At 39.0% G+C, this 24,958-nt stretch overlaps 1 protein-coding gene across 7 annotated transcripts in view; it reads right to left on the bottom strand.

The window, feature by feature from the left end:
- LOC121643997 (disco-interacting protein 2 homolog C) overlaps window positions 1–24,958 on the bottom strand; it is a 237,961-nt gene that overhangs the window by 5,500 nt on the left and 207,503 nt on the right. For 5 of the 7 annotated variants that reach the window (XM_041991679.1, XM_041991674.1, XM_041991675.1 and 2 more), the window contains exons 24-34: window positions 20,511–20,591; window positions 19,924–20,047; window positions 17,940–18,061; window positions 16,576–16,687; window positions 16,293–16,402; window positions 10,981–11,111; window positions 8,775–8,943; window positions 8,517–8,687; window positions 6,816–6,845; window positions 3,347–3,408; window positions 57–114 (exon numbers count right to left, since the gene is read on the bottom strand). In XM_041991679.1, coding sequence (XP_041847613.1) covers window positions 57–114; window positions 3,347–3,408; window positions 6,816–6,845; window positions 8,517–8,687; window positions 8,775–8,943; window positions 10,981–11,111; window positions 16,293–16,402; window positions 16,576–16,687; window positions 17,940–18,061; window positions 19,924–20,047; window positions 20,511–20,591 — 1,170 coding nt within the window. The remainder of the gene's footprint in view (window positions 1–56; window positions 115–3,346; window positions 3,409–6,815; window positions 6,846–8,516; window positions 8,688–8,774; window positions 8,944–10,980; window positions 11,112–16,292; window positions 16,403–16,575; window positions 16,688–17,939; window positions 18,062–19,923; window positions 20,048–20,510; window positions 20,592–24,958) is intronic. The other 2 variants (XM_041991676.1, XM_041991678.1) reach the window with 1 other exon arrangement.

Here is a 24,958-nt window from a genome sequence, read left to right as displayed (position 1 = left end):
ATTTTATATATCACTCATTTAAAAAGAAAAAGGAAAAGAAAATCCAAACAACTCACCTTTCCGGACTCCATCAGTGGCAGGCTGTGAGGTGATCCCCTCTCTACTAATCTGACCCTGCAAAACAACATTGTTTAAAACTATTTATTTCATCACAAATGAAAAATAACTATTTTGAAAACATGAATTATTTTAATACTGAAGAAATCTAAAAAAAATCACTCAGTGAGACTGGGAGTCTGCATCTTCTACATAACTACTGTTAATAGCTAATGTTGTAGGTATACTTTTACAGAAATAAATGTAGAAAAGTGTGTTCATGAAATAGAAATGGAAATAAACACCTATACCCACAAGAGAATAACTTTGAAGAGGCAACTTTCCAGCTATTTTAAATCTGGTCACTGCTCCTCTGAAGTATTAGTATTGTGTGTGTTTTTTTTATATATATATATATATAAAAAGGGGATTTAGTAAAATGTGGGAAAACTTCAGTTTCTGTGGGTCTTAAAAAGTTAAGGTATCAAAGCTGCTGTCTTATTCTGTGACATCTGTGTAGCCACTTTCTAGCTTTTCAACCAACTGAGGTGGTGGAAACACCACATATGAGCATCAGGTGTTACACACCATCTGACTGCCTGCTGTTGAACACAGTCAGCTACAGCAGCTCCTCTGCAAAAAATGGCTGTCATTGCAGCACAATTTGTAGGCAAAGATGTGCATCCACTGGTCTGCTTTAGGACTTATAACAGCAGCCTACATTCAGATGTGTCTAATTGATTTCTGGTAATAATGAAAAAAAATTTAGATTTACTTGGAATTCAGTATAGACTGAATAAACCTATTTCACTTTTTGCCTTGTCAGCTTCATTTACTTTAATTTAAATCTACTTATTTTGGATTTCTAACCTACAACACTTCCCAAATCAGTAGTTGAAACAGGTGCAATTTATAGCTAGAAAATAAAAAAGATAGTTATTTCTTTTTGGAAATGTCAAAGCTGAGTCTTTGAGAACCAACTAAGGCAGATAAGCTTCAGTTTATCAAAAACATATGTAAACAAATTATTAAAATGTTTCAAAGGAATCCTCTTCCAATAAAATATTGGAATAAAAAGCAAGGTATTAATATAAGAAACCTTTGTCAAGCACTACAATACAGAGTTAAACTCAGAAATGTCACTTCAAACTTTACAAAAAAGAAGCTGCTGCTGTGGAGTATTTTAACTTAATGCTTCTGGAAACAGATTTTTCTAATCCTTTCTTTTGCTTCCAGTAAATCTCCCTCCAAGTCTTAAATTCCCAAATTAAATTTGAGATGAAATAACAACAGAATCCTCTGTAAATGTAAGCTTTCTGGCCACTGAGAATGAATGGAAAGTGACAGAAGTGGTTTGTCAGACTGCAAACATTGAGTCTCTGGTAGGAGCAGGACTGCTTAAATCAACAGTGATTACATGTAATCATGCAAGCTGACAGTTGTATTTATACACAGCATGACTGCCCAGCCTAACTACTTCATGCATGTTGGTGTTTTTGGCGACTGCGTGGGAAACTGAGACAGGCAGCTGACAGGTTTCACAGTTGGGACACATTGTCTCACCATGTCAGAGTTGTTTCTTTAACCCCAGAGAGCTGCTTTGTCAGGAGACATTTGAGAACATCTGACAAGTATCAGTCGTAATCCTGCAGCGACTGTCCGTCAGTGTTTCACCTCAAGTCATGAAATCTCACACTAACATTAAAACGTCAGCAACTTTCAAACTGCTGGGTGGGTTCATTAAGTCAGACTGTCTCTTAAAAGTCAAAAACTCTGGAAAAACAAACTCTGAAGTTCATACTTGGAAAAAATTGAAAGATAATCATCAGTCTGAAGGTGACAGTCGGGGCATCGAGCTAAGCATGACTGAAATAGTCACATTGTTTTGGAGAAACTTTCAGCTTCTCATCATATTCATACTTTTTACTACCTCCCCAGAGCTGAGAACAAGCTGAAAGAACTTATTTATTCTCCAGATGTTTTTTTTCTTGTTTGTAAGCCCTCATTCCCAAACACCCGGCTGCTCCACATTCATAAACTTCATTGCCAAAGCTGCTCAGCAGACGGCTGCAAAATCCCACAGGACAAAATTCAGCATTTTATAGGTATGAAAATACATTAAATGTCTGCGTGAGCAGAAAGAAAACAATCAGAAAATCCCACTCAAATATAGTGAAAATATTAAATGGCAGCTGGCACCTTTTAAATTTTTAATAGATGTTTTAAAAGCCTTGTTTTAAGCAAAAATGTCTTAAAATATGAAAATCAATTACAAGGTGACTTATTTCAAGATTTCTATAGTTTACTAATGTAAAAAAATCATAGTTTTTATTTTGTTATATAGTAGCTGGTAATTCATGTGAAGCTGGAAAAGACTAAATTTGTTTAATTTAGGGGAATATATTACGGCTCATGGAGACAGGTGTTCTGGTAGTAGTGGAGGTGGAAAATTGGTCAAAGTTGGCATATTAATATTTATTGTGTTTGAGCTAAGATCCGCATTGACGTATATTGTCTAAGGATGTATCGGGATGCAATTAACAGTTTTCCAAAAAAAAAAAAAAAAAACTAAAGGCCCATTTATGGTCTACGCAAAAGACAGATATGGAGCATTTTGTCTGTCTTTTGCTTTATTTGTGTGCATAATTTGGTACGTTTTTAGGCCCTTGCTGAGCCATACCCTGGACGGAGCAAATGGAGCAGTACCACCGGAAACCACCAGGGCAGTGTTGAGCAGCATAGCTGATATTTGACCCGTGAAAGGAACAAGAAGTAGAAGGTCCCACTACTAATTTAAAGGCAGCACATACCACCGCCGTCTACTGTGCTACCTCCTATCTCTCCCTTGATCTCCTGATCTCTTTATCTTGATCTACTGTTACCTGCAGCAGTGATTAAAATGGACTGTAAGGTCCCAAAACTGAGGACAGAAATAAATTTACATCTGCCCCCTAAACAGCTTCTATGTCCTCATTTGCTCCTAACATGGATAATATCCAACGTTTCAAACAGACCGACAGTACGGAGGGATAGCATGAAAATAGACACACACACACACAAAGAAAAATACATCCTTTTTCACTGTTGTGAAAGATAAGATTAAATGCTTGGTTCTATTCTGTCTTGAGTTGATTGAACTTTGATACTATTTGAGGATGAAAGTTTATTAAAATCTTCTGACTTCAGCACTGACTTAATTCTTTGTGACAATATGGAAGATTAATAGTTAATTATTTTTCCATGCCCTACCTAGAAAGTATGAAGTAGGTTTTATCTATCAGGTCTGACAAAACAACAAAAGTGAACTCACCTATCATGTCGTAGCGCTCTCATGTCGACATACACAGTCGTTGGGTCGGGTCCCGATGTGCCCTGAGAAGCACCGACAAAAAAATAAAAGAAGAAAAGAAAAATGAACACTGCAGGTTCATGCATACATGACACAAACTACTTCTACTCCTGGCAGGCTGCAGTGGATGCTACTGCTCGTGCATTAGTAGTCACTGAGACAAGTTTTCTCACAGCTGGGAAGGGAAAACTTTGGGTTTGAGAGTAGATATGGAAACCCAAACCTTTACAACATTCATACAATGGTGGGAGCTAAATGAGTGTTGAAGAATTACAAACAAAAGATATGGTACATGTACTGAGAAAACAAACAAAAAACAAAATCAGATTTCATTTGATTGGCATGCAGACAAGTGGCCACAATGTAATCACTGTAGAGAGGAAAGAAAGAGAAAGCCAGGGGTGATGATGGTGTAGCTGAGTGATATCTTCTCTGACAGTGCTAAAAAAAAATATAAAAACATAATTTGGCCAACAGAAGGCCTGCTCCTCTTATTAAGTAACTCCTCTTTATTCCTGTGTTGACAATTGTACTTCTGGATGAGAGAGAGTGACATTTCAGAGTAAAAATCAAGACAGGGAAATAGGGAAAAAAAGATTAAGACACAAACTCCAACCTCTCTCTTTCACCACCATCCATTATCCAAGATAAAAACAATTGTGGGAGGAAAAAGAATACAAAGCCCACAACTGTAACTCCCAGCGCAGTAGCATGCTGGGAGTTACAGGCCCACACACCCAGAGTATAAAAAAAACTAAAAACCCTCATTTTCCTAGTGCATGAATTATAGGCTGCATGAAGTTATTGAATTTTTATTGAAAGAATGGCCTTTTGAAATGTGTTATTTCATATAGCAATTTAATGTTGGCTTATTAACACCAGTGTGTACTGCCTTACTGGGGAATACACATTCGTTTGAAACACGCAGAAGGTGGAGAACCTGACATTTCTGGTCACTTCAGAAAAGGTTCAACTCCAGTCTCCATGTTAGCTATCAAGCTAATGTCGCTAATGTGCAAAAGCAAGAAGGCAAAAGTGTTATTTCATATTCCAAACTGGGGAATACACATTTGTTTTAAACATGCAGATTAATGTTGCTAAAACAAGAAAGCTAGCATCAAAAAGCTAGCACAAGATAAGCTACCTTTTTGATCCACTTATGGAGGTTTTTTTTTTTTTGGTTTATCTAGGTCTTATTGTTCTGTGTGGTCATCATTATACAGATTATACTCTGGAAGAACACAGCATCAAACAGTATCCACAACACAGCTAATGTCATGGTTTCCGCCAACCTCTACTCCATCCATCCCATCCATTATCTTGACCGCTTATTCCATTTCGGGTCGCGGGTGAGCTGGAGCCTATCCCAGCATTTTAACAGGGGAGAGGCAGGGTACACCCTGGACAGGTCACCAGTCTGTCGCAGGGCAACCTCTACTCCAGTTCTCTATTTTCACTAAAGTCCTTATTGTTCTAATGGTTTCCAGTTGGTCATTTGAGCTCCAGTAGAACTGACTAAACATGTAAATTAGCATAAGTGTCTCTATGCTGACTATTTTCTACGTATAGTGGTGATTTGTTGTGAGTTTGATTTATTAAGGATAAACTATCCTTAATAAATCAAGCTCACATTATCAACACAAGTAGTATATAGTATGGTAACCAGTTTGTATTATTTTTGTTCTGTTTCTGAAAACCTGTTCTTGCTATCAAGTCGAGATGGATCTTTCTGTGTGTAAACTAAACATCTGCTCTGATTTTTCAGTTAGAAGTGTTATAGTCTCATACAGCTGCCAGTGAGCTAGCTCCACCAACAAAACACTTTCACATCAAAGTTTATCCATGCAAAAATTATTCGTAGGGCAGGTTTTTTGTTACTGACATTAACTGATAAGTCCCTTTCATAATATTCCGCTTGATGTCTCACTATGGGATTCAAGCCTCTCTGCAGCCCTCAGAAGCATTAATCTCATTACGCCAACCCTGATTGGCTGATAAACGTGTGAACGTATTTGTCAGCATCACATAGTGCCATCTGCCTTAAATAGCTCATGCAGATGGACCAACTCATTCAAAAACCTCTTCTCACTCAGAGCATATCTCGCATCCACGGCTAGCTAGCTTAACTGTTCACAGGCTGATCTTCTGACTTTGGTCGGCAAGCGCTACCTGGCTTGGACTCTTGGCTCTTTTGGTCACACCGGACCATAGTGCTTCCTTGCCCCTCCATGGTTTGGTTGCACTACCCTTGTCGCCCCACCACGGCGTTTTGAGTACCGAATGTTAGCACACCACCTAATTTCTTGGCCTCCCCACGGTTAGCACACCAGCTAGCTGCCTTGACTCCCTGCTTGCACACCAGCTCGCAAGGAATGGAGGCTAAAACTCCTTATACCAGAGGGCTCAGAGACTCTGGTACAGACTCTGAACTCTGGTCCCTGTTGCTCTGGGAACAAAATATCAAGCGGAGACCCACACCAGGACTTCTCGATTTGCCTGGGGCAAATTCAGTCTCGGTGTTCAGTCTCCGCAGACAGCTAGCCCTCCAGGAGAGCCTGTCTAGACAGGACCCCTATCTCCCCTCTGCCGGTGCTGAAGTCAAAGAGGAGGAGAAGGGGGCTGCTGCGGTGGTGGTACCGGAGGCTGGCCCGATTCCCGGGGCCTCGTCCCACGATTGTGATGTGATGGAGGGCCTGGGCCTGCTCCGCATGCCTCCGATGGAGCCACGTGTTGCAGCCCACCTTCAGCCCCGGCTGTCGGCAGTGTCCTCCAGGAGTCCCAGCCTGCCATACAAGTCTGACTGTTTTCAGTCAGCCCTGCCCGAGAAGGCTTATAAGGCAGCGGCAGTTTCAGCCCAGGCGCCCAATGTCCTCTCTCTGCTCACTGCTTATCAAGCAGAGTTGTGCGAGGATTTTGGGCAAACACAGGACCCAGCAACGTGGGAGGAGATTCTGGTCATCACTGATCTATGCCTCCGTGTCCAATGCTGTGCAGTTCAGGCCACGGGCAGAGTACTGGAAACTATGGCGCTACAGGAACGGGCACGGTGGCTCAACCTCGCCAACCTGTCGGATAGAAACTCTCCCCTTCGCATCTGTTGGGATGTTCAAATCCTCGAAATTTCCGTCAATGAGATTAGGAGAGGGTAAGCTACTGTAGGACCTCAGAGTGAAGAACCATAGGCGTATTCCATGCATAGTTCTTTATCAAGTGGTGCCACGTTTCCACGTGTAGAGCCTATTTTGATGGTGCTTTAGAAAACAGCCAAACACTTTGATCTTGCAGAGGAAGTTTCTTTCCTAAAATGTCAAATTTCAGTAGATTTGCCCTGTAAATTTTGATCAAAAGCCAACTGAACAGTGCTGTGTAGACAAGCAGTGGGGTGGAGGTGGTGGTTGTTTGGAGAGGAAGGCTGATGGAGGTTCCCTACCTGGTCGGCAAGCTTTCCCAGCCTGTGAGGCTACAGCAGCAAAGAGGAGGATGAGGAGGAAGTAAAGAAGGAAGGAGGGCGGAGACAAAACCAAGTATGAGATATGAGGGTGGGGTTATGCATTAAATGAAGAAGGAGGAGAAAAAATGTCAAAATGGAAAACTCAAAGAAACCAGCAGTTAAGTTAGAAAATATTGTTCAGACAGGCGTTAGTCTGCTGCTTTAAAGCTGTGAAAAGGGTTAAAGGTTCAAATGTGGTACTGTCCGATACTAGTTTTACAACAGCTTTCTCTTCATAAAATCAGTGTGTTAACTTACAAGCCATGCACTTAGAAATCTAATTGAAAACTGATGATAAAATAAGTAAAATCTGAAATATTAGATATAAATTTGGTCTGAAAAAAAGTAAAATGGGACACTTTCATTCCTCCAAGAACTTTTCTGCGACACATAGCAAGAAATTTTAAAAAAGTCACAAAACAATCCAACTTGAACCACTAAAGGTGGAAATGAGAGTGGAAAACGTGGACGCAATGGTTCGCTTGAAATGCAAAGATGGAGCAAAACTTTAAAAAGAGAAAAAGCTGAATTCCTCAAGAATTCGGTTCGAATGGAAGTCAGCTAATGAAGAACGGCCATGGCTTTCATCTGTAGGCTATTTTCTCCAATTGTTGCTGGATTGAAAGATTTCTTCTGCTAAAACACTATTGTTACTAAATCATGAACCAGAAATAAGTATGTTTAAAACATTCAGGTAATATGAAAATTACTCAAACCTTCATTTAGCTCAGAAGCTAGACAACCAACAGAAACCCGTTGACTCCTTGCTGTAGATTGACAGAATCTGATTTGTCTTCATACCCAGACACACAAAACACATAATTGTCTCTTTACCAAGAAAGACACTTAAAAATACAAACAATAAAAAGAAAAGACTGATCTCTGATAAACACTCTTAAACTGTCCCCTATTTTGAAAAGAAACTAGAGATATTGTCTCTGGACTCTCACTAGAAACACATTCAAGATATATTTAACTTAGCTCAAGGACTGCTAGCACAAGAACCCGAGTTCACAAACTTATAATTTCCCATATATGCAGCTTACAAGTTTCTAATAACATTAAGAAATAATCTGTATGATACAGACCTTAGTTTTTTGAGTTCCTTCTTTCACAGGCATGCTAGAGGGTGGTTAACCTGTTGTGGTTAACAGGCAATAAGACCAAAAGGGCAACACCAGAAGTGGCAGTTATAATTCTTATTCTTTTATTTCTATAAATGTTGGACTTGTTTTGTTGCGAGATAATGTGAGGTGCAGTTGTAACTGAAATGTAATTGTTGTGTCCTTCATTCTCAAACATCATGGATAAGAGAACTATAATGTCCAACAATCAAATGATTCCCATCCCTAAATCCTATTGGACTAAAGTTCCAAGACATGTGATCTGACCACAGTATTGTTCACCAGTTAAACCAGTCCCAGATGCCTTCTCTCTTCTCACACTCTTTGTTTTTGTCAACTGCTCAAGGTTGGGTCTATCTCAAGGCAAAACGACAAAACGGCTTCAGCTAACTTAAATACCCTGTTCTAATAAACAAAAACTAGATAAGATCTAATTAAAACTCATCCACGATGCCACACCAACAAACAGCCTGCAGCGAAACAGCAGCAGAGACCAAGAGGTGAAAAAACGACTGACCTGCAGGCAGATCGCCAGGTTGATTCTGCAGCCGAAGGAGGTGCTGACGGCTCGAGGGTGGAGTCCCAGGTCCTTGAAGAGTTTAGAGAAAGACTGTGTGAGTGCTATCCTTGGTCGCTCCTCTGCTACAACCACACAGGTCCTCACTCGAGACAAGTCCAGTCCTCGAGACTAGAGGAGTCAGACGAAAGGGTAGAGAGTAAGAAGTTGCCATATGGTGTGTTAATGACCCTCTTGGTGAGACTGATCTCTCCTTACCTTCAGTGAGTCGGTCTGCAGGCCGAGGCCTTTGGTGCAGAGCTCCATGACGCTGTAGGAGCAGAAAGTGTCACGGACTTTGTACTGACTGACTGCCGACAGCCAGAGAGCGGGATTCACTTCCAGCTCGGACGGAGGGATCAGGATGGACTGGTGACCGGAGTACACACTGTAGAAAGATGGAGTGATTACCAGGGGCATTGCTAGGCATAAAGCCCTACTGGGGCACAGGCCCCCTGCCACATATCCCTTGTCTCCCATACACACACACACACAGCTCTGTGCCACTGCCACATTCCTATGTAAATACTAATTGAGATATTAATGAGTGTAAGAACATATTTATTTTAACAAACATGAACACTTTCAACATGGCAGCAAAAGCCTAAATGCCATAACAAACGATGGAAAGTCAGAGCTCTTCATACACATACACAGTTATGGTTATTACCTGGTTTTCAGGGTGATAGTCCAACTCATTCTAAACAGTTTGTTTAATTTTTGAGCATTAAAGCATATTGCCTATTTTTCATTTCCACTTGACTGTCGCTCAGCTTTAAGGAAGTCAGGAATAGTAATGTCTTGTTTGGATGGTCATTTGCTTCAATTCAGCTTTGGTTTGACTGGGTCACTTGATTTAGAAGCTATTGGATTTTTTTTTCTCTCTCTTAAGAAATTATTAAAATCTCAATTAAAATTTGAAGCAATTCAAAAGATTTTGCACCCTGTATGAAAACCAACGCGTTTGAGTTGAAATATATCTTTTCCCATCTGAATTAATGCATGATAAATATTTATTGTCGAAAATTAATCGTAGGATTTATACTGGGGCACGTGTCCCAATAAATGGGGTCTGGCAATGCTGATGGTAATTACAGTGTTTTACTGTTAAATAATTTCATATACAAACTTAATGCATCGTTTTATGTTAGTTGGTGTTGATGGGAAAGAAAGAAAATTCAGAATTTATTCTAGAAGTCGTATGTTAAACATGTACAAAGGAAAATGTCATGGAGCATTTCTGTTCTGAGCAAAGCAAATGCATTCTGGACCACAAATTGCTCCGCTGTTCACTGATTTTACCATAATTACATTACTGTAATTACATTACATTAAGGTTTGGGGCAGCACTTACACATGTAGCCTACAATACAATCACTATCCATACTGCAGAAAAGAGCCATGAGAATAATTCATAATTCTGGTTACAGAGATCACACAAATTCACTATTCTTTAAAATTAAAAACAAATAAAATCTACTGACCTGCTTCATTTTCAAACTGCACAAATCACATATGAAGCAACACACATTTACTTCCTGGAAATATAAAAAAATTGTTTGGTTTTTTTTAACAGAGATGGGGGTTATAATCTGAGGGGGGAGTTTAACTTAAAACCTCAGCAGGCACGAAGAACATTAAAAAGTTTTAGTGTTTCTGTTTGTGGAGGGAGGTTGTGGAACAGTTTGGGTCATGCTTGTACAAACACATGGTTTTCACCAGGTAGAGGGAGGAAGAAGGGTATTAGGTGTACTCTTTATGTATTTGTTTATTTAATTTGTTTATTCTCTACTTTTTCTAAATATATATAATGTAAATGTGTATGTTTGGGGAGACTTTTAATTGAGTAGTGGAGAAGAGATAGCGTTAAATAAGCTTATGCTTCATCCTACTCCTTTTCGGACATGTTGGGTTCATATTATTTATTTGTATTTTTTCATATTATTTTTTTGTTATGACTGTGTTTGTTTTTCAACAAGTTCCAAATAAAGCGAAGCAAAGCAAAAGTGTGTCTGTCTCTTCATCATGTTGCTTTTCACCTCGAGGCAAAATAAAAAGCAGGAAAAATTAAGGGGTTAAAGGTGCATAGCCATTCAAAGTCTAGCCATTCAAAACAGTTCCCTAAATTTCAGTGTAGCAGTTCAACCAAAAGTTTTAATGGTGATCTATGTTGTATTTTTGGCCCTGTGATGGACTGGTGACCTGTCCAGGGCTCCAGCCCCCTCGACCATGAACTGAAATAAGCGTCATAGAAAATGTATGTATGGATATGTGGTATTAATCTGAAGTCTTAAAAATGTAGCTAAAAATAGATATATGTATGGTTTTTTCTGCAAAAATATTGAAGTTAGTTAATTAAATTGTTGTTTTTTTGTTTGTTTGTTTGTTTTTTTAAATTTGCATGTTTCATTCAAAAGCATCTGACCTGCAAAGGCACCAGAGGACGAAGCCCAGGCCGCAGTACGGGTCCAGGCAGATGGCGACTTCTCTGGACGGGTAGAGCTCACACTGCAGCTTGATGGAGCGGCAGAAGGCACTGGTGGCTGTGTGAGACATCTGCAGCACATCCACATGGGAAAAAAACACCAACATTAGAGGTCACAATCACAACAAAAACGCACTTTTAACTCAGGTAAATTTAGTTTATCTTCTTCCTTTTTTTCTGATGCAACTTTTAAAAGAAACTTCTGTTAAAGGCATTGAAAACAAGCAGGACAATCACACAGGTCTGTTTCATTTTTATCTTTTCTTCTCCGAGTACAGCTACAAAAAAATCCCCATGATCAACTCAGACCCTTCCTGACAGAACCAAAGATGATGAAGTAAAAATGCACTGATTAGCATACGAAAAAACCCCAAACATGATTAGCATAACAAAAAGAGTGCAGCAGTGACTACATGAACTGACTGCCTGTTTTTCCTCATTGGTGCTGCCTGTTGTATCGTTAATATTCCAGCACTGACTGGTTTGCTCATTTAGCAGAGTGATTAATCATAATGAAGGAGCAATTTAGCTGCACATGGGAAAACATGCCGGCATTGTTACCTCCTGTCCTGGATCTCCTCTTTTTTTCTGCTGCTAATTAGAGGCTGTTTCACAAAGCGTTTATTAATGATGCTTTTGTGAGTTTTTTTTTTTTTTTTGCATTTATAATCCAAAGTGACACATTGATTGTCGCTGACGCTGTCAGAAGTAATATTTAGTGGCATACAGGGCGTGAAAGAAGTGGAGCAGCGAAGATTCATTTTCCAGCTGTCTGTACACATTTCATCAGTTAGAAGTGAAGTTTCTGTGTAAAATGAGTTTTTTGGAGGCTTGCTGTGTCACGGTTCAAGACTCCAGGAAAATCTGATATAAAGTTGGTCCCCAAAGATTACAGGACATGCAAACTTTTTTATACCTTGTGAAGACAATATGACAATTCTCGTGCACAGGATGGTATCACGTCAACAAAACATGATTTTGTTGGAACTTTGACACAAAGGTTTGCAGAACTGGTTCAACAACAAGGAGCAACAACAGAACATGTGAAAAACATCTTAAAGTTTTCACTTTCCATGAATACAACACCATTACTGTACACGTGTAAGAGGGCAGAGATGGCGGATTGCACGACATTTTTACAGAAAGAATACTAGGTCCCCTGCTGCCAGCTTCACCAGACAATACACATCTGAAACACCCCCCCAGTTTTTGTTGACATTAATGGACCGTATATTGCTATAAATGATATTTTTTCTATTCAGATTTGATTATTTGTGTATTTTTATTTAAGTATTTAAAATAAAAGGGACATTGCAGATTAATCAACAGCAAATGCATAGCATATTTACCCAAGTCATATTTCTGCTAAATTGTTTTGTCTAACTGTACTTTCCTAATATTGCTGACTGACTGTGCATCATTGCCTGTAAAACCTAAAAATATCACATAATTATGCCTAAGTCAATTGCAAAAGCTAATTTCCATCTTTCGTCCCTTGGTAGGTCAACACAATACAACAAGAAAATAAGATTAATAACAGAAGGAGATTAAAGTATGCAATAATATAATATAATATAATAGTGCTGGGTAACTATTAAAATTTTTAATCGCGATTAATCACATGACATGTTGAGATTAATCGTGATTAATCACAGTGTTCCGCGCAAAATGTCTCTTTCCTTTAAAAGAAGGCCTACAGCTATAAAAAGAAAATGCAGTAAATTTTGGTTTACAAACACTACATCAGGGGTCTCTAACCTGCGACTGCAAGTGTCTCTCTGGACCTTGCACAATGCCTCTAAATACGTGGCTAAAGTATTTTTTAAATCTATCTTTCCTGTCATTAGGTTGGAAACCAGGGACATTTTTTTTTATTACTTTACATCATTTTCCACAAATATCTACATCCCTGTCTATCCGTTTTTATAAAGGTTTTATGTTTTTCTTGATTTTAAAACCTAAAAATGGAAATACAAATGTGGTTCTTCAAAAATTACAAACATCATATGGTAGCTCTTCATTAAAAATATATATTAAGTTGCCTTTTTTGAAATGTCTCGTAACATTTGCGTCTCTAAAGTAGTTTTATTTAGCTGGCTGAGGGGAAAATGGCTCTTTGGATTGGAAAGGCAGCAGACCCCTGCACTAAACACATAAACAGATTTAGCTGCAGTTTTCTCTTTAAATAGCAACAGTTAAAATATTTCTTAATATATAAAATCAAATATTTTTGACAAAGATGGATGAAATGTTCAGGATTTACTAACTAAAAGGTGAAAAGTCAGCAGGATGAATTTAAAGCTGTGAAGCTGCTTCCTTCTAAACACAGAAGGAACAATATGTGATGAATATCAGCATCAGGTGAACAGACAGAAAGCAGGATTAGAATCTCACAGCTTCTAGATGGTAAGAATAGAGAAATATTCACAATATGCACAATAACTTCCATCCATGCACCTTTAGTGCTTCATTATTCAGATTTCTGGACCATAAATTCTCTAAACTTTAATTTTTAGCTTGACTGCACCTGCAGCCTCCTCTACCGGGAGTTAAGGGGTTAACATCTCGTTTCCGGGTGTAACATGGGTGTGGTAAACCTGTTCTTTTTTATGTGGTATATAAGGAGAACATCAAAAGTACTGAAACAATAAAAACAATCTCAGAGCTCTCAGGGTTATCAGCTGTTCCCCTTCATTTGTATGACAAGGTTTAACTGTCAGTTTTGGTACTAAACTCCTTTTACAGTGATGGCTGCCACCACTCTACACTAAACTAATTCATATTTTCATTTGGTACTAACCTCTGAAGTGTGCCTGATGGAAAAGTGTCAGTCTTTTCTACTATATTCTATATATTAGAGAGCCTGATGTTTTCTGAGGTGGTTCTTGATGAGAAGAATTTGAGAACCAATGTATGAAAGATTTTTTTAAGTTTCAGTATATGCTAGGCTAGGATAAGCTAGGCTAGGATAAGCTGGGCTAGAATAAAGTAGGCTAGGATAAACTAGGCTAGAATTAGCTAGGCTAGGATAAACTAGGCTAGGATAAGCTAGGCTAGAATTAGCTAGGCTAGGATAAACTAGGCTAGGATAAGCTAGGCTAGGATAAGCTAGGTTAGGATAAAGTAGGCTAGGATAAGCTAGGCTAGGATAAACTAGGCTAGGATAAACTAGGCTAGAATTAGCTAGGCTAGGATAAGCTAGGCTAGGATAAGCTAGGCTAGGATAAACTAGGCTAGAATTAGCTAGGCTAGGATAAGCTAGGCTAGGATAAGCTAGGATAGGCTTTATTTTCATTGCATAGCATCAGATACAATAAAATTGTTGGTGCTCCAACTAGCTATGCCCATTAGACAAAGGAAAAAAAACAAAAACATTACTCAAGGACAGATATAAAAATATAAAGTATAAAAGATTTTAAAAAGTAAAAATATAAAAGATTAAACTAGGGTTAAAATCAGAATTGTTAAAGACTGTAGAATAAAACTGGGGATTAAATAAAGATGACTAGAAAAGACAATTCAGTGCAAATTGTGCAAGATAAGTAAGGGTTTTATTGTTGGCTAGATCTTCGGTTCATTGAGGGTGTGTGAAGAATACGGTCATTTAAATAAATGGATCAACAGTCAAACAAAATTTCAGCCACTGCTGCTCTATGTGGACCGAAGCCCAAACAAACATTATATTTCTTTAAAGAACTAAAATGAGTTGAGTGATAATTTAGTTCACATTTTAACCACCTGTCACATAACTGTACCTTTCATCAGTACATCAAGAGTCAAGAAAAGATCATTTTCTTCAAGCACATCATCAACACGGATGACTAGAGGTGGGACAGATAAAGAAAATCTGGTGTAATCTGTTAAATCTGGGTGCAACTAGTAACTGCCATCATCATGAGGTTTATTTTCTGCCTCATTTCCATCTTTCTGCTGAGTTAGTTTCATTTCTTTTGTGACGCCTCATGTCCCTCATGGTCTTGTTTTAAGAAGATAATCTCAGATCTTAGGTGTCTTTTGTCTCTAATTAAACTTCAAACCAAGATTAGAAAGTCATTCTGATCCTGATCTTGCTCCTCTTTTATTCTCTGGAAACAGATTAATCTCCTCTGAGCTCTTTGAGTACCTGGAAGCAGGAAACAAGAAGGCAGCAACGTGGACGGATCAAAGACCAGATAAGAAAAGGTTGCGTTCAGCATCGATGGATTTACACTGAACTGTGGCAGAGGAACAAAGAGCTGAGGACAGGATGCAGGTTTGTGTCACTGTAGCGTGAATCAATAACCGCTGTTATCTTTAAAATGTCAACACCGTCACCTCAAACACTCCACCAGACTCCACCGCTCGGAGGAGCTCTCACTGTTGAATCAAGTGTTTTAGCGAATAAACAACAAACAACCCGATGACAAAAGAAAGTCTCCTGAGCCAAACTGTGGGGCTGGGAGCGTCATCCTTTTAGGAACACTCTGCTATTATCTGATGTTTGTTTTGGTAAAAAGTGGTCATGTTGTTGAGGAGTGAAGAGATGCAGATGGAAAATATAAGAAAGTGGTTCATTCAATCAAGGAGTGAAAAAAACTAGAAGCACTCAACCTCTGCCAAGCCATTGTATTTATTTTTTTTCCTGTGATTGTGGGCATTAGTTTTTTAATTAGAAGCTCTAAAAGCAAAATTGTCCGTGTCTCCTCAAGGACCACAGCCCAGTGGTCACGTGACGATTAAAGCCGATGAAACTGTTGCATCTGATTCAGAATGAGTTGGTATTTTCCATGGAATGCTAAAATGTCTCAGTTTCAGCATCTGATATGTTCTTTATGTTCTACTGGGATTAAAATATGGTTGATGAGACTGATAAATCACTAAGTTCTGTCTTTATTTACATTTTACACAAAATCCAAAGTTTCTTCGAATGGGGGTTGCACATAAAAATATGACCCTGCAGGTCAGCATCTCTGCATCTCTGCCTACTAAAGACAGCTTCTGTGCTAACAGGATCCTCACAATACGGCGCATTAATGACTCCAGTTACCCATAGTTCAATGCAGCATAACATCATCTTCACACTAACAGTGTAAAAAGAGTTTTGAGGTATAATTGAAATGAAGTACTTTTTCTCATTTATATTATTTAGTTTTTATGTTTCATTTTTTCCATTCAGGAGGCCCTGGACCAGACTGTTTTGAGGGGGGTTGCGCCTCCTTGGCTCTGTGCATAACCTGCACTTGTATATGAATCATGTGTGACTGTGCATTTACTTTAACTCCAGCGAGCATGCCGGTGGTGGAGACACTGAAGTCCAGGTAGGCCAGGGTGTCCGGGTTGGAAGGCTTGTACAGCAGAGGAGGTTTCTTCTTTGGCAAATCATCTGAGGAGTAGACAGCGTTTAACAAACCACCATCATTCTGCAGCACTACTGGCAAATATCCAGATCATCTGAATATGAGTCAAGATATTTAATCAACCAGTTTGGGTTTTTCTCCAGTTCTCCTTCGAGGCTGGAATGAGTTTGCATGACTCTGTGTGTATGCGGGTGTGTACCTGTGTCCATGATGGGAGGCCAAGTTCGAGCGTCCACGGCCGCCGACGCCTCCTTTGACCTCAGCAGCTTGGAGATGACCTGTGTGGTCATCACACACACCGACCGGCTCACCTGCATCATTCACACAGATAAATTCAACGTGGAGGAGAATATGCTAATGTGGAGAATTCAGTGCAGCGGCTTTAAATCAGAGCTGCTGAAGCGTGAGATTTGCTGCAGCTGTGACCTCCAGCTTCACTTATATCTCCAGACTGCTGGATATTTCCCAGCTTCTACAATACTACAAGTTATACTAGAAAGTTTGTTTAACTTCTAAGAGGAACAAGGAGAAAGTGGAGTTTCAGGATTATTTGTAATTTAAAGACCAATAAATGGAGTTTTTCATCCTGAGGTTTTGCACAGTTTCCTGAATGAATGAGTAAAAATGTGAATCTGCTTCTGGTTGTTACCATTCCACACCTCATCCTCAACATTTTCTAGCTCCATTTCACCTAATTTATTTTAATTTCCTCTTAAAAGATTATCCTCTACAATGCTCGTGAATGCTTGTTAGTGAAATACATTCAACAAGTTGTTGGAAACATTCCTCAGAGATTTTGCTCCATATTGACATGCATGTCGACTGCATCCATGATGAGAATCTCCCATTCCACCACTTCCCAAAGCTGCTCTACTGGACTGAGATCTGATGACTGTGGAGTCGTTGGAGTCCAGTGAACTCATCATCATGTTCCTGAAAGCAGGTGGAGATGATCTGAGCTTTGTGACATGGTGCATTATCCAGCTGGAAGTAGCATCAGAAGATGCTTCACTGTGGTCATAAAGGGATGGACATGGTCAGAAACAATACTCAGGTAGACTGTGGTGGTGTCCAAAATGGGTCAAGAAAACATTCCCCATCATCTCCAACCAGTCTGGCCATTCTCCTCTGATCTCTGACATTAACAAGACATTCTGGTCCAGACAACTGCTGCTCACTGGATATTTTCTCTTCTTCAGGCCATTTTCTGGAAACCCTGGAGATGGTTATGTGTGAAAATCCCAGTACATCAGCAGTTTCTGAAATACTCAGACCAACAACCACCTAAATCCCCCTTTCTTCCTCATTCTGATGCTCAGTTTGACCCTCAGAAAGTCGTCTTCACCACGTCTACATGACTAAATGTGTTGACTTGCTGCCTTGTGGTTGGCTGATTAGATATTTGTGTTAACAAACAGGTGGACCTAATAAAGTGGAAGTAAAATAAATTGTGAAGCATTTTTAGACATTTTTCTCTCACACTGGACACAAAGAGGCTTCATCAACGCTAAGTCATGATGTACAGACAGAATAAAGATGCAGGTTAACCCCGTTCATTTTTACCTCCACGATCATCTTGACTGTGGGCAGCGTTGTGGCGATATTTTGTGGGTGAGGCGGCCGGACCGTGATCGGCACGCAGCCGGCGTAAAGGCAGCCGTAAAACGCAGCAATGAGGTCGATACCTGGAGGAGGAGAAAAACAGATGAGATGGGTGAGGCGGAGGATAGGGAGAAATTTTGAGGAAAGGGACGATGAGAGGAAAGCAGGAGGAGGTAAGATAGCAGGGTAATTATTGAAGAGAGAAGGAAGCAGGTTGGAGAGGGGATAGAAGGTGAATATGAAGGAGAAGAGACAAACGGGATGGAAGAAATAAGATAAGAAAAAGGGGATATGTGTTGGTGAAAGGAGAGATAGGAGGAAGGTGAAGAGAAGGAGGGAATGGAAAGGGGATTTGGAGATTAATTATCGAGCGGATGACTAGTGGCCATTAATCGATTGCTGCTTTAAGACAATCTGCTCATGTCTGAGAGTTTGTTCTGTTGTCTTGCCACGATGGACACGAGGCATCGTGTCTCTGAGGGAAATTACTATTCTTTCCATTATCCTTAATTATACCTGCAGCTCCATTCGATCCAGCTCAGCTCTCTCAATGTCTTTGTTTGTCCTTCCTAATTTAAACCACAGTTTGTCCTTGTTTACAACTAAGTTAAAGACTCTGGTATGTTTTATTTCACGTTAAAGGAAAACTTTCTGCTTATCTAACTTTGCTTATTTAATATTTAATGCAGCCCCTCAATTCATCCTGTCTGTAACCGACTGCTATAAGACACCCCCACCCTAAAACGCCTGCTTTCTTCTGATTTGTTTAATCGTTATTCGGATGCCCATTAGCTGCCACTAAGGTGGTAGCTACTCTTCCTGGGGTCCGCATACTGATTGGTCAGTTTCTGGAAGCACTCTGCAAACACTACATGCTGCATCTGAGTCCTTATCAGGATGTATTTGAGTTTACATTAGTTTATTTGAATACTAGAACATTCTGACATGTTTATTTCCACTACAGTGGACACCTATTTAAAGGCCGTTTTCTAGTATGATGCATGGGAGTGGATGTTATATTATCAAACTTAACTGGACATTAGTGAGTCATCCAATACACAAACTATATTAGAAATTTGTAATATATAAACATACATTTTAATGATTAAGTTTGCCTCACGGCAACGAGCACAGCTGATCAAGCTGAATCTACCTTCATTGAAGGAATTTCTAAGTCGTATTACGAGTAATCCAACATTAAAATATAAAAGCATAACTTCACTTTAACAAAACACATAAGTTCAGTAGAAAATTAAATTTGGTGTTTTTATAATCCAGATTTGCTCTCTGTTAAATATTTCAACCTAACTGGTTCCGGTCTGCCTTCTAGTTTAGCTTTTAAAGCAACTTTAAAATCGAGGCTGGCAGAGATGGACAACCAGACTGTTTGTGTCTATCTAAAGTTTTTCTCCATCGCAGCATGGAGCAGTCACGCCTCCTCCTCCCCCCCTCTTGTGTTTTGATGTTGTACCATCACAGGACTCAGCTGAGCAGGTAAACAAGCAAATACACAGACCAGCAGCACACACACCACCAACTGGTAAGAAGTGTGGACCAGAATGTCAAATGTGATGACTGAGTGGTTCATTGTGTGATGTACCAAATGGGACATCCTGCATCCTTCCTCTAAATGTAAAGCTAAAAAAAATCTCTCAGGATCTTCATAAATAAGGAGGATAAAGTGGTTTTTGGTGGATTCAGTTCACCGCTGTAATAAAGGCACCTACATGCCCAAAATCAGCTTCTCTCACCAAGATCATGTCAAATTCGGATTTTAAATAACTAAAATAAGAACTTTGTTGTTTATGTATTAAAAAATTATGCTTTAATTCAACAGATTAATCTCTTTGCATTAAAATGTTCATTTTGGCAGCCTTATTAAAAAGTATCGGTATCAAAGGATCAAAACCAAATCTAGTATCATACACCACTAGTCAGCACTCACCAGGAGGGTAGACCAGGGCGACGTGGTCTCCGTCCTGCAGGTGGCCCCGTTCAGCCAGCATGGCAGCGATCTTCTCTGCCCTTTTATGCAGCTGAACACAAGTAAGAGAGCTGGCTATCGTACCCTGGAGGTGAACACATATGATCAGATGATTGACGGATTCAATCAGCACTGTGCATCAGCAAATGTCACGTCATATTTTTCAACCCTGCATCTCAGAGCTGAACAGCTGTACACAAACCGGTGGATCATATTGTCATTATGTAAACGAACCTAATGATCATATTTTTTTTACTGCAGCTAGTGAGACACAACCTCATTCACAGTCAGCTTCATAATACCCATTTCATGAGTATCCTTTGGGTTGGTCGTAACTCTCATACTAAATATAGAAAAAGCTCAATATAATTACATATTTAATCATTTAATATCAGGAGAGAAAAAAAAAGCTAGAATCAGCTTCAATTAACCTTTTAAAGTTGTTTTCTAGGTAATTAAAAATGTGTCAGACTTCATATTCAGTTGACATTTCCTTAAAACTGATCTTTTAATATATATAAGTGTTTGTGTGTGTGGTGAGGTTTTACCCTGGAGTTAAGAAGCGTGTACAGGACGTGGTCTGGAGTGGTCTGGGCTCTCCACTGTAACACCTCGGCCAGGAAGAGGAACTGAAAAACACAAACAGTGACAATGATTATTATCCTCTGTGTATGCTGCATTATTTACAACAGCAGAGGAAGAGTTTGTTCCTCTGGTTTTAATCATCTCTTTCCGCTTGAAATCGATTAATTTTAGCTCATCATTTTAAGATCCATAGTATATATTGAGGTGATGATTTAGTAAAATATTTTATTTAGAGAACATCGTGCAGCTTAGTAGTACCACAAAAGCAGACGTAAAATAAATAAAAGATAGTTTTTTGCTTCTTGATCAAAACTTACTGAATGTATTTTTCTACAAACCAAAACATTTCGTAACTAAATTTTCTGCTTTGAAGGAAAAATTTAACACAGTAACAGACTGTGAAAGTCTGTCCTAAAATGTAGGATGCTAAATATTTGATCAAAACAGAGTTATTTGAGTCACAGGGAGGATCATTGACCAGACACTAACATGAACATTTAATATTAAGTTTAACTTTGACTTTGTGCTTCTGACTTGCTTTGATGCTACACTAATATTTATTATGTACATCCTTGGAGATTTCTTTGCCCACCTGCATCCAGGGGCTGAGAAAACTCACTTCACAACTTCTTTTTTTCCCCCCCAGCCCGGCGTATCACATTACAGCTGCATTTTGCCTTACAGTACCATGTCACATGCTAGCAACTGGATATCAACACACTGGCTGTTTTGAATGCACAGATGAGAGGAAAAACAGAGAAAGGGACAGAAAAAAAGAGAAGACAAAAGCCAAGATTGACTTTTACTGGTTGGAGAGTTCAGAAAAGAGACAGGATGCGGAATTAGCCTTCATTAGAGGGTAGTAGTAGTAATAGTAGTAGACAGAGGTGGGCTTGGCTCTAGAGAATCTAGGTCAGAGTCCAACAGAGGTGAAAAACTGTGGGCCCTGTGGGTCAGCAACAGTGATGGGTACACTGTACAGGACGTTCAACATGGTTTACAGCCCAACATCAAATAGATGCCAAAGAAAATGTGAAATTCTCTGTGCCTTTCTGGGGCAAGAAAAAAAAAAGAGAGCTGCATAGTAGTGTGAATGAAGTGTGTTCAGTCAGAGACTTCTTCAGGTCCAATGTAACAATGAGCTGTACAGGAAGTCACTCCTGCCAACAGCTATCGTCCCATGGAGCAAAATCTTGAACTTCACTATCTATGACTATTTATTATTTTCAGTTACAAAATTTTTTTTTACCATGTACTATTTTAAGATAATTGGGCGCTTCTCAAGGATAAGACCTGCCATTAAAACTTACTGATAGAACAGAAACCAAAAAAAAGTTTGAAAATCCTTTACGTCACTTCAGATGACCAGGATAATAAAAGTTTGAGCAAAAACAAAAAAATTAAATTAAATAAAAAATAAAAAAATGGATGGACCTACAGCCAATCAGAGTAGATAGATTAGATTAGATTAGACTTTATTATCTCGCAGTGGAAAAATTCACTTGTTACAGCAGCTCTTGTTATAGAATAAAGTGCAGAAAGACAGAATAAGGTGAACATGCATCACAGCAAGAAGGTGCAATATAAATCATTTACAAGAAAAAGTCTAAGAAAAGCAAAAATATGTACCATTATAAATATAAAAGATATATATATATATATATATATATATATATATATATATATATATATATATATATATATATACACTATATATATATATATATAAAATATAACAACAACTTCACAGACTATATACATATTTACATGGTGATGGTGGGATATGAAGAATATGATGACATTGATAATGGGGGGATAAATCTGCGAACAGAAATCAAAGTGGGGTATTGTAGGAACTTTATTCTATTTTCTTATTTTTCCTTTACAGCCGAGCTGTCACTTTAAGATATGACCACAGTTATTATTTCTGGGAACAAACCCCCTCATGTTGTGTCTGGTTGATGACAGAACTTCTGCTGGCTTTCACAAGGCCTAACAGCGTTGCAGCTTTGCTCAAGGACGAACTCTGAATACTGATGAAGCATCCTGATAAAATTCAGATATTGCAGCTCGGTGACTTGCGTGTTGGGAAATTAAGGGGATGCACTTAATTTAGCAGAAAGGGAAAAGAGAAAGAGGGTATGATCAGGGTAGGAGAATGAGGGAAGCTAACAGGACTTCACACTCGACAACAACCGGAGCAGAAAAGAGAGTGAGATGGAAATTTGAGAAGGGAGAACAAATCAGGAGAGGGAGAGTTTGTTTCTACGCTCATGAATTTTTCAAAATTCACTGCAGGGTGTAACTCATGCATGTTACGTTTTGTTCCACCACAGAAAGTCTGTTTTACTTGTGTTTGTGCTGCCAGTCGCTCCGGTGACGGAGGAGTCGTAACTAAACCAAACAGACTCAACTCTGCACAGAGTTCGTCACGTCTGGGAGGGTGCGTTTGTTTTGAGCTGCAAGTTTTTACCAACTGGGACCAAAGGTTCAGAAGTATTACACCACCAGAGCGACAGTATGTTAGAATTGTTCTTTCTTTAGCTTTTGATCAACAGAGCTGACAGATTGTAGCTTGTGAGCTCTTAGTCCGGAGGGAAACCAAGGTCTTAAACCTGGAATATGATCAAACAACAGTATTGTGTGTAATATAATAAAGATTGTTTCATGAGCTGTCTGAGCCTCAAGCTTGTATTTCCCAAACAAATCACTTTTGCCAGATAAATATGACCTGAGGCTTTGTTAAAAACTTAAATCCAAATCTGAATTTAAATCTTCAATCTGAATTTGATTAAAGTTGGGTCATGGCTGACTTCCAATAAAACATTCACTTCGTGGGGAATCCCAACAAATAAAATGACAAGTAACCAGTGCAAACCTTTTTGGTGACATCAATAGTTAGAAAAAATATGCTACTATCAGATGTTGTGATGTGCGGGAGGTGATTTTATTAACATAGGCAGTGGTCTAATAGGTCAATTATCGAAATTATATCCTTTATTCATGTTGTCTTATGCAATGAGATGTCTTGTGAGGATGTGCTGCAGACACAGTCAGGTCTTGTCTGGTCTGAAAAATGCCAATTTTGGTCCAGAATTTAACTAATTTCTGATTAAGTAAAAACCACGTGGTCATGTTCCCATCTCCCATTGGAGACAACAGACTCAAAAGTGGTTGCTGGTCCATCTGCCATTAAACCCTTATGATCTACTATTTTAAACAACAAATACCTTCCCAACCCTAAAACTGTGTTTCTGCCTCGTTTTGATGGCACACTGACATTTATTATGTACATTCCTGGAGCCGCACCCCGAGGCTGAGAAACCACACTTCACAACTTTCTGTTCCAGCCCAGAGCATCTCGTGACAGTTGTGTTTCACTTTATGGCACCGAGTCACATGCTAGCAACTGGATATCAACACAGTGGCCCTTTTAAATGAGAAGTGTGGCTGATTCGGAAAAGAAAATGAGAGTATTATCGGAGGAAGAGAGGAAAGGACAGAAAATAAAGCAAGAGTTAAGACTTTGGACTGGCTGGAGAGAGCTCAGAGGAGAGACAGGATGCGAGATGGATGCTAAATGAACCTTCGTTAGCGGGCGCTGAAGTGACCAAATCTGCCAATGTTCAGTAGTGGAGCTTTTACATGCAAAAAACTATTATATATATTTTTCATGACTCAGAGGAAGACACTTTCAAACAAAACCTCAGGTCCGTTTGAGTAGTATTAAAAACCAGATTTAATTAAATGATCATTGTGTGTCATGTAAAACATTTAGCCCATCCTATGTTGGAGAAAGAGTCGCCGAATTACTTGTTACTTTATGATGTAAGTACACAAAAAGCTAAATTTACATTCACAATTTCAAACTTTTCTTGATAAAGGAAGTCTTTTAATTCTGGACTCTGTAAAATATTAATCTGTCACTTGTATGTTTCAAATATAAATGGATTTAGATCAATATTATCATTGCTATCTTTAAGAGGCTGCTGCAGAAACATCACAACATCACCATCGACGTGGAGTACAAGTCTAACTGATGGATGAAGGTTGAATCTTCATTTAATTCTGGGAAGAAATTCACTCGGACTTGCAGCTGTGTGATGTTTGAATGAGTTCTGCTGTGAGCTGGAACAAACTGCAGTTGTCTCATAACTATATTTTTATTTCTTCTCTCATAATCTTGACTTTTCTATTTCTATTCTGTACAGTTATTTAAATATTTGTTAAATATGTTGATAGAAATCTATTAGCGCTGCTCTAGTCTAGTTACACCATCATCCACAAACATTATGAACTATGCTACAACTGTTGAACTGCTTTTTAACACAAATATCTAATCAGCAACAACACACATTTATGCTGGGCTCACCCCAAACAATTTTCACGATCGCAGACTAAAAACGGAAGT

The sequence above is a fragment of the Melanotaenia boesemani genome, chromosome 8 (genome assembly GCF_017639745.1).
Source record: "Melanotaenia boesemani isolate fMelBoe1 chromosome 8, fMelBoe1.pri, whole genome shotgun sequence".
NCBI classification, from domain to species: domain Eukaryota; kingdom Metazoa; phylum Chordata; class Actinopteri; order Atheriniformes; family Melanotaeniidae; genus Melanotaenia; species Melanotaenia boesemani.
Note: the sequence above shows the minus strand (reverse complement) of the source record. Positions and strands in the feature narration are given on the sequence as shown.